General features: G+C 42.9%; 1 protein-coding gene across 1 annotated transcript in view; it reads right to left on the reverse strand.

The window, feature by feature from the left end:
- Positions 1-840: 840 nt before the first annotated feature.
- Positions 841-9,854, reverse strand: part of LOC135717574 (uncharacterized) — a 1,030,279-nt gene continuing 1,021,265 nt past the window's right edge. The window contains exons 12-13 of the mRNA XM_065239713.1: positions 4,191-4,368; positions 841-4,121 (exon numbers count right to left, since the gene is read on the reverse strand). Coding sequence (XP_065095785.1) covers positions 1,159-4,121; positions 4,191-4,368 — 3,141 coding nt within the window. The 3' untranslated portion in view covers positions 841-1,158. The remainder of the gene's footprint in view (positions 4,122-4,190; positions 4,369-9,854) is intronic.

Genomic DNA, 9,854 nt, shown 5'->3' on the forward strand with positions numbered 1-9,854 from the left:
ACAAAAATTTCCAGAAGTTTTTGGAGACTCTCCAACTAGCAGTTTTTCTTTTCAAGTGGAGCAATATTTCTTCACTTAGAGAGCACCTAGTGAAAATTGGCACCTAGGGAAAATTTTCCTTTGAAAATTTATGTACCTGGCTTCACAGGCCCAAGTAAAAAAATGAATCTAACGAAACTGCCCAAATATTCTCGAATTATACCTGGAGTTCTCAAATTTTCTGGATTCTGGATGGTCTTGAAGATTTTGGAACTACCCTGAAGCTTTCGGAATTTCCTTTACTTTTTTGGATTTTCCAAAAAATTCTCAATACAAACATAATGTTTTCTAAATTTTCCAGACGTTTCAATTTTGACCATTTGACCGCAAAGTAATGGATTGGCGTCCAATTTTTCTGCTCTTGTTTATAAGGATTAAAAAAGACTACATCGGTTTTCGGAGCTCGTTAATCACCGAGTAACTATGAGTAACCACCATGAACATTTTTAAAGATCCCTTGATCTTCTTTGAAATTCTCTTGGAACCTCCCTAAATTTATCTTGAAACTTCCCTGAAGCTCTCGGAACTTCTCTTGGAACTTTATTGCAGTTCCCTTGGAACTTTACTGAAGCTTTTCCGGAATTTTCCTGATATTCCACCGAAATTTTCGTCATGTTCCTTGGGGATCGTCTGGAGCTTGCCTGGAGATTCTTCGGAAGTTTTTGGATATTCCCTCGGAACTATCTGAAAGTTTCTTAGAAACTTTTAGTTACAATCCCTTACGAGCAAAATTGTCCCCCGTGACCCATAACAATATTCAAATCGAGTAAGAGGACGAATTTCGTACACATTTTATCCACATCTCTTTTTATCAATCTTCCACTGTTCTACCCACACGTGCAAACCAACTCAAATCAATACTCATACAACGACCTAATTCTTCAATGCATCTAAAAGTCTAATAAATAACAATTACACCTCCAGTAAATAGGCTTCCCTAAAATGTTTGACATGCTTCAACGAAATCACTACCATATTTAAAAACAAAACAGTAACAACACTATCCTAACCGCACATAACATCCAAATAAAACAGCTATTCACCCCAATTCCCTCTCTATTTACATCGAAAACAGCCACACCCTTCACTGCCGCTTTCGCGGTCACCATCGGCGAACCCCTAGGGGGAGAAAACCCTCAAGCTACGGAGCAGTGTTGCCAGCACGTTAGCGAGACACTCGGCATGCAGGGCCAGTTGACCGGCCCCGAGTGGTCCGACCCGAACGCAGGCCAGCTCCCGGAAGCTGGAGGCCACATCGTGAACCTTCAGCACAATGTTGCGGGTTTGAAGCGGGGCCGAGGTGTACCGGGTCAAATCCTGTGCCAGCTCGGTGATCCTACGGAGCGACGAAAGGCAAGCCGTCAGATGTTCGGGCAAGTTGGTCAGATTGGCATCGGACATCGATACCACCAGGTGCTTGGACGATGTGACCAGGTGCAGCGATTGGTCGGTGAGTTCGTCTTTGGCTTGCTGGAATTTCTCCTCGTCGATGCTGGTGCCACCACCGGCAGTTTGGGCAGCGGAGCACATGGCCGCCACCTGGTCCAGTTTGACCAGAAGGCCGGCCATGGCGACGTCAGTTTTCGCCATCAGTGTGTCCACGTTCATGATGTGGCCATTCTTGTTCGATAGGATAGGACTTCCCGGGTTGCTCAGGTTGGTCTTACGGGACATCTGTGGTGAGCAGAGCAGCGAGAGCTGAGGTTTGTTCTCGGCGGAAGGGTTCTTCAGACATACCGGAGGGCAGTCGCTGTGTGATCGGTAGTGTCCGTTTTGGCGACTGGTTGGTGTCGGTGACATCGAATGCGCTCCCGGAGAGGATTTTTCGGGCAGGTCATCCCGGTTGAATGCTCGTTCAATTTCCCTATAACAGTTTGGATTGCGGTGAAAGTGAGGAGAACCGATGCCAGCCGTTCGAATCGGAGAATTATTGGCCGAACTGGACAGGGTGTATGTTACGGGGTTCTTGAGAATGGGCACCGGACTACGAATGCAGGGTTTCTGGGGAATGGGAGGTAGTGGGGGCTTCCTGGGAGGCAGGGTGGAGAGCGTGACGGAAGGAGGAGAGGAGGATTGCTTTTCGAACCGTGGTGGAAGGGAGGGTGGATTAATTTCGTAGTAGTTTCCTGAGTTGCCGTTGGTTTTTGCGTAGTTTGGAGATCGAACGGGGGAGTTCAGCTTGAGTTGAAGTTCAGCGCTCTTCGGAGGTCGTTTGGGAGGAGGAGTCGTTTCTGCGACATGAGGACAGCGTTTCGGGGGAAGCGCAAGTTCTTTGGATTTGGGTTCGCTGTTGGGGACTCCCCCGTTGGGAGCTTCTTGGTCCGTGGATTCTTCAGTCTTTTCTTTCTTCGTTTTTGTACAGCACGAGAAGGGTCCTTTCCTATCTACGGTTGGGTATTCGATGACGTGTCCATTGGTTTTCTCGGAGTTGGTCGTTGGTTTGTTGGTGTTGGCATTGGCCGCTTCGCTGTTGCTGTACAGGTCATATTCGGTCGACTTTTCTTCTAGTATTTCGGGAGGGTAGTAGACTTCGAATCGGGATTTGTCATACTTGGCCAGCAGATTGATCGAGTTGGTCTCGGTGCTGATTCTAGGCTTTGGCACTGGCGGCTCGACTGTGACATGGTTGAGGTTCTTGGTGTTGGTTGTGTTATTGTTCGCTAGTTGCTGGATGCTGGGAGGGTTGGTTTTCAGTGCTGGTGGCTTGGATTGCGTGGTGCCTGGATCGGTATCGGCAAGGCCCGGTGGAGGAGGAATTATGTAAGACAAGATCTCCTCCGGGGTCAATTCTACGGCTGGAGTGATCTTCTGAGTTGGGGGTTCGATTTTTACCTGTTTGAGGAACTCCTCCAGGTCACCGACGACGGAGTCTACGCCGGGAGGGTTTTGCTGGTCATCAAATCCTGTCGGAGGCACGTTCAGTACGTTTAGGTTGTCCAGTTCGTCCGGAGTTTGCGGAGGAGGTATCGAGCGAAGATCGATGATATCCGGGTCGGTTTCAATGATTGTATCTTCACCGATTTCGTAACCGTACAGTTCTGCTATCTTCTTAGCAGCCAGATCCGTATTGTCTGCATTGTCTCCGCTGCTGGCTTCCTTTAGCTGTCGGAGATATTCCTTCAGATTTATATCTTTTGTATCACAACCAAGAATCGAGCTATCCGGACTGTGTAGTCCAAAACTCGTTCGGAGAGTCTTGCTCCTTAGGCTAGTTTGAGGCAACTGGTTCGTATTCTTATTGTGGATTGGGGAGCTGTTCGGAGTGTACAACGACTCCGAATCACTCTCGCTTTGAGACAGATCATTTCCGAGTGCTTGCAGATCACTCAGGATTTGGCTGAGGCCTTGAACCTTCCGTTGACCTTTAGGAGTACTCTGCGCGGAGGGGTTGTCCAATCGTCCGTTGACTTCACTGAACGGAGCAGTGTAGATTGAATTCAATCCCTTAGCAATACCGTCCAGCCCTTGGTTGATCGTTTCGGAGAGCAAAGTGAGCGAGTCACTGTGCCGGAGTACTCCAGGAGCATCCTCGTTCGATGACTGCTTACTGCTGTTCATGCTTTCACAGTCACTTTCCACATCAACGGAAGTCTCACGCCACAGGTTCAACTTCCCAGGTCGCACGTCAAACTCGTGGCAGTATTCTCCGTGCTCGTTCAGATAGCGCTCTGAACTTTCCACCATCTTCTGCATCTCTGCGACTCTTCGTAAGACTTCTTCGTTCCGCGCTTCGGACATGGTATGCTTCAACGATCCACCTGAACCGGCTCGCTCCAGCCCGTCCCTGGAAACCCGTGGGTTGTGCAGCTCAAAACCATACTCGTCACCACCGGTCAGCTTGAGGTTCTTGTTCGACGTCAACGTATTGTTCATGTTCCGATCGCAATCGTCCGATTTCGAAGGAATGTACACCGTTTTGGTCGAATGGTACGGCGGCGGCATCAGGAAGGCCATACTGTGGGTTTGCTTCTCCGACGGAAGGTAACTCCAGCTAGCGTGCAGCACCGTATGCTGCGAGAGATATGGTGGTGCGATTTCCTCCACCGTCATTTCACGCTCCTGCTCCAGTGGGAGCTCTTTGCCTGGAATGGGACGTGGAGAATGTATTTTAGATATTTGGGTTTAAACTCTTGGCAATAGACTGGACTCACCGGCCATTAGTCGATAGTATCCGGCGAGAACGATGGCAAATTCACAGGCATCTCGATCTTCCATCGAGAAATTGATTACCCGGTCTGGGTTGATGAACACGGTCACCGTGTTGGACACGTCATCGTCTCGGTTTACCACGACGCGGGTCAAGTCTTCCAAGTTACATATCGGTTGCGGCTGAAATCGAGAAATTGAATCATGATTGAAAGTTTTTGCATTATTCAAGATCGGAATAAAAAGCAATTTACAGTAGAAACTTGGAAGTGCACTAACTCGTCGGACGTCCGAAATCGCTTTTTAATATTTGCATTTCCAATTGGCAAAAAGTTGATGAAGCTCAGGTGGAAACTTGGAATTACCATTATTCCTGATCGAATGAATTTCGACAGCGGCTGCTTCACAACCGTAATGGACGGATAGAGATTAGCCTTCCACCCACCGTATCAGAAAGTTGCATCGTCTTCGACTGTGTGCCAGCTGCACCATTTAGTTAGAATGTTTTAATTGGGTTTTGCAAATGGGAAATCATTTCCAGCAGCCACTATTCCTCGCAACAACTTTTCACATCAAGTTATCCGGAGGACTTCGGTTGCACATCATACTGACTGCGCAAAAGATGGGGGGGGGAGACAGGAGGGGATTCTTGCAAAAAGTCCCGCATCAGAAATGTGCGTCGAGAGTGAACGAACGAACGTGAAGCCGTAAATTCTCATTAAATATTTGTCCTCGGATTTTCACGGGCTGAGGTTGCTGCAGCAAAGTTTCACGTCTGCTGGATGCTTCGCTTTTAATTATGCCCTGGGGCGTGCAGCGAACGGATCAACCGGTGAGAATGTAGGATTTGGAATTATCGTGTCGTTGCTGCCGCCGTCAGGCAAAAAAGGATCTGACAAAGTTATTAGACGAACGATGTCCGCGGTGAGCTTGTTAGGAGTGCGCGATTGAATTTCTGCTGTCGTTCTAAAGGAGTGCAAGAGATGGAGTTAAGTTTTCCCTTTGGACTAGTTTGGGATATAATTTATCGTGTAGATTCCAGCAGGGAAGGAATTCCATAGGAAGAATGTTTCAAGTTTTTGAAAATCAGAGAATTCGTAGTGAATGTTTGCTACGCCCTTGGCCAGGGATGGACCGATCTTTGGAGCATCGTTCATTATTTTTAATATAGGAAGCTAACGTTAAGTCAAATTGAATTTTCAGTTAATCCATATTAAAATAGATGGATGAAAGATACTATTCTCCCGGTCAAACTTAACTTCAAACTTCCATTGAGCCACACTCTGTGTTTTCACTAAAGGTGCACTCGAGATACGCACCCTAGTGAATCTTCAGTAAAAACACGGAATGTGGCTCAACGGTGCAAATTTTTTGAAGTTTGAATGGGAGAATACCAGCATTAATCGATCTATTTTAAAATGGATTAACTGAAAACAATAATTGAACCTAACGCTAGCTTTCTATATTAAAAAGTAATGAACGATGTTCAAAAAGACTGCCCTTGACAAACCGCAAAAATGACGCTCTTTTCCTACAAGATTATTTCAACCACCAGGTTTCGAAACAGAGTGTTTCGCAATCTCAAACATGTATAAGGTTTATACCAAATGGGAAGAACCCTCAGTTAATTAATAATAACACTTACACATACACGCATTACCCAAAGAAACTCTTCACATATTTGATATTGATATAAAACGATTTTTAGTCCCTTAAAATCATCCCGTACCGAGATGGGAAATGACAGGTGGGCAGAAACTCACGGTCTCCCAGTGTTGGTGAGTTCTTTGCCGTTAATGTTCACGTACACCTTCCGGTCATATGAAACAGGTCAAAAACCGTCCAAATCCGCCCGAAAAAAAAAAATGTTTTGTATTTCTGTATGGCAAATTAGTGAACTTTTCGTGAACATTAACGGCAAAGAACTCACCAACACTGGGAGACCATGAGTTCCTGCCCACCTGTCATTTCCCATCTCGGTCCCAGGCGATACGACTACATTGTGCGAGGTTGTCCGAATGCCATGCGAGATCGAGATGGGAAATGACAGGTGGGCAGGAACTCACGGTCTCCCAGTGTTGGTGAGTTCTTTGCCGTTAATGTTCACGAAAAGTTCACTATTTTGCCATACAGAAATTCAAAACAAAAATGTTTATCTGTGGATTTGGACAGTTTTTGACCTGTTTCATACGACCGGAAGGTGTATGCTGGTTACAAATGCCGTGCCAAACTGATTTCCTACGCAACTAATCAATCTTTGATGTGAATTTCGCTAATAAACACGAGGAGCATTTCTTATAGCAAAACTTGCCATAACAAAATGGGCATAGTTCATTTTAGTAAACAAACTAACACTTCTTCCGACTGTGTCACCTCTCTTACTCGCCTAGATGCGAGATTGGGTATCTTTAAACCTTCCTAGTGCATTAGGGTCGTTTTTTCCTCGTCGTTATTTCGAAAAAGCTGCAACCATGCTTGGCATACACAGTTTTGGTCACGAACTGCTCATTTGCTAATAACTTTGCACACAGTTGACGAAACATAGTTCTGTTTGAAGCAGGTGATAGAATAGAGTTTGAGCTTGCTATAGATACGTAAAAAAAGTAGATTTTAATTTTAGTAATAAACTGTATTTGTCTTTGCGTTGCAAAAATGAAGTGAGAAATGCTCGCTGCACATCTCGGACTTTAAGTGTAAAAATTCATTGGTGTTGGTTCAAATGTTAAGATTTAAACAAAAATCGAAAGATCGCTTCTCCAGGCCACCGACTAATTATCGTCCAACGATGCAATTTCATCGAGGTGAAATTCTAAACCCATATCCGGAGAGCGAATCTCCATGTACCATTCCTGCGCCTAACCGGATGATTTCAGCTACTGCATGCGAGGCTAGGCGAGTAAGAGAGGTGACACAGTCGGAAGAAGTGTTAGTTTGTTTACTAAAATGAACTATGCCCATTTTGTTATGGCAAGTTTTGCTATAAGAAATGCTCCTCGTGTTTATTAGCGAAATTCACATCAAAGATTGATTAATTGCGTAGGAAATCAGTTTGGCACGGCACTTGTGACCAGCATACACCTTCGACTAAATTGACGAGTCATCTAGAGGAAAGTCCCAACGATGACAATGTTCTTGAAGAACTGGACAACTTTCACGATTTGACGACCTCTCGACAGCAGGAAGGAGAGGTAATTAATTTAAATAGTTTTAGTTTGCCACCTAGTACTGAAGCACAAATTTTGGAATTGCTTCGTAATGATGAAAGTAAGGAGTTGGTCATTTACTGTCAGAATTTTAATAGAATGAGAAGCGTCACCAAAGTGACAAGATAGTTAATGCTTGCACTTTTCCTGTGATTGTAGGAACAGAAACAAATTTGGATTCTAGTGTTAAAAACGAAAAAGTTTTCGGTGATCGTTTTAGAGATGATCGCGATAAATTATTATCCAACAAAAAATTCGGTGGAGGTGTGTTAATAGCAGTTAGTGTGGAGTATGAATCTGAGCAAATTTCATCTTGCAAAAACAAGGAGTTTGACCATGTATGGGTCAAATTAATTATTGGTGATCGTGTTCATATTTTCGCTGTTGTGTATTTTCCAAAAAAGAGGCATTTGAAAAAAAATTTGTCTTGCTAGCAGTATTATGTCGGAATTCGAGGCTGAAGCAAACGTTCACATACGGAGATTTTAATCAAAGGGCAGCTAATTTTACTGTAGATGACGAAAATGAATCCATTTTAATTCCGATAATGGGGGAAAATGAAACACTTCATACTTTGTTTGACAAATGTGCAGAAATTGGATTGAATCAAGTAAATCATATAAAAAATCAAAATAATTGCTATTTAGATTTGCTATTTACTACCATGACTGATGATTTTGGCGTATCAGAGTCACCTTCTCCTCTTTGGAAAATTAAAGTGTGCCACACTGCCATTGAATATTCCATAATGATACTTGAAAAAACCGCAATGGTGGATAATAATTTGTCAGATCCCTATTTCGATTTCAGTAAGGCAGACTATGGAGCTATCAAAAATAAATTGAACAGTATAGATTGGCAACTTGTAATCCGTAATCATGATGCAGAACATTCAGTTGATGTATTCTATCAGATTATTTATTCTATTCTAGAGCAGACAGTGCCCATGAAGCAAAAGAAAAAAGTCAATGCAAAAACACCAATATGGTACAATAGACAGATAATAAATCTTAGAAAAAGAAAGCAGAAAGCTCATAAAGAGTACAAGAGAAGCAAAAATGATGAAAATTTTACCTTTTATCTTACTATTTGTGACCAACTTAATTTAGAAATTGAAAATGCATATGAAGAACACAATAGAAAGATTGAAACTAACATTTAGTCAGACTCAAAATCCTTTTTTAACTATGTTAAAGAAAAGCAAAAATCCAAGAGCTTTCCATCAAAAATGCAATTAGACAGTAGGTTGGGCAATACTCCTAGTCAGATTAGTAACTTATTTGCTGACTTCTTTCAGGACGTTTATACAATTCATGATGGGAATGAGCGAGATTATCAATATTTTTCGTATCTCCCCGAGCCAATGAAGAACATCGCAGTGGATAATTTAACTCTCAAGGAAATTATACGTGGTCTTGAAACCTTGGATGCTTCAAAAGGTGCTGGACCGGATGGTTTACCACCAATTTTTTTAAAGTAACTTTCGAAGGAGCTAGCAAAGCCTTTGTTCTGGCTGTTTAATTTATCCTTGGAGTCGAGCGTACTTCCTCCGATTTGGAAGGAATCATTTTTAATTCCAATTTTTAAAAGTGGTAAAAAGTCTGATATAAAAAACTACCGTGGAGTTGCTATATTATCAAGCATTCCTAAATTATTCGAATCCATCATTAATGACAATGTATTCTTACAGATTAGGTTGGTAATTACTAGCAAATAGCACGGATTTGTTAAACTCATTGGATAAAGGCATTTGACAGAGTTGATATACCACTCTTGCTTTTTAAGCTTTCCAAATTAGGCTTCAATCCTAGGCTACTGAAATGGATCGAGTCGTACTTATCAAGGCGGACGCAAAAGGTAAGATTTGAGGGAAATCTGTCCACCATAGTTAATGGAACATCTGGTGTGCCACAAGGTTCACATCTTGGTCCATTACTGTTTATTTTATTTGTCAACGATATAGAACATATTTTTAAATTTCTGCATGTTTCTATATATGTTGATCACATGAAACTTTTCATGGAGATATCTAAAGCACCTGATCTTCAAATATTTCAACATGAAATTGACGTTTTTTACACATGGTGTAAGAAAAATTTGTTAGAACTAAATATTAATAAATGCAATTCTATATCGTTCACAAGAAAGCACGCTGTAATACACAACACAATTACTCTTGGCCAGAAAACAATCCAAATTTCCTATCAAGTCAGAGACTTAGGTGTTATCCTCGACGGGTACACGACGTTAGGCATACGGTCGTTAGGCATACGGTCGTTAGGCATACGGACGTTAGGCACAATGCACGATAGGCATAATGGACGTTGGGCATAAAGGACGTTAGGCATAATCCACCCGATGAATTCCAGAAGGATGATAATGGGGACCGTCTATTGATTGCTGACTTCGATGACAATAATGAACAGGCAAAGTATTGGGTTACAGATGGTACGTTTGCCACAGTTC

Source organism: Ochlerotatus camptorhynchus, unplaced genomic scaffold (genome assembly GCF_037179485.1).
Source record: "Ochlerotatus camptorhynchus isolate MF236.1 unplaced genomic scaffold, CSIRO-AGI_Acam_v1.1 ptg000006l, whole genome shotgun sequence".
Lineage (NCBI taxonomy): Eukaryota > Metazoa > Arthropoda > Insecta > Diptera > Culicidae > Ochlerotatus > Ochlerotatus camptorhynchus.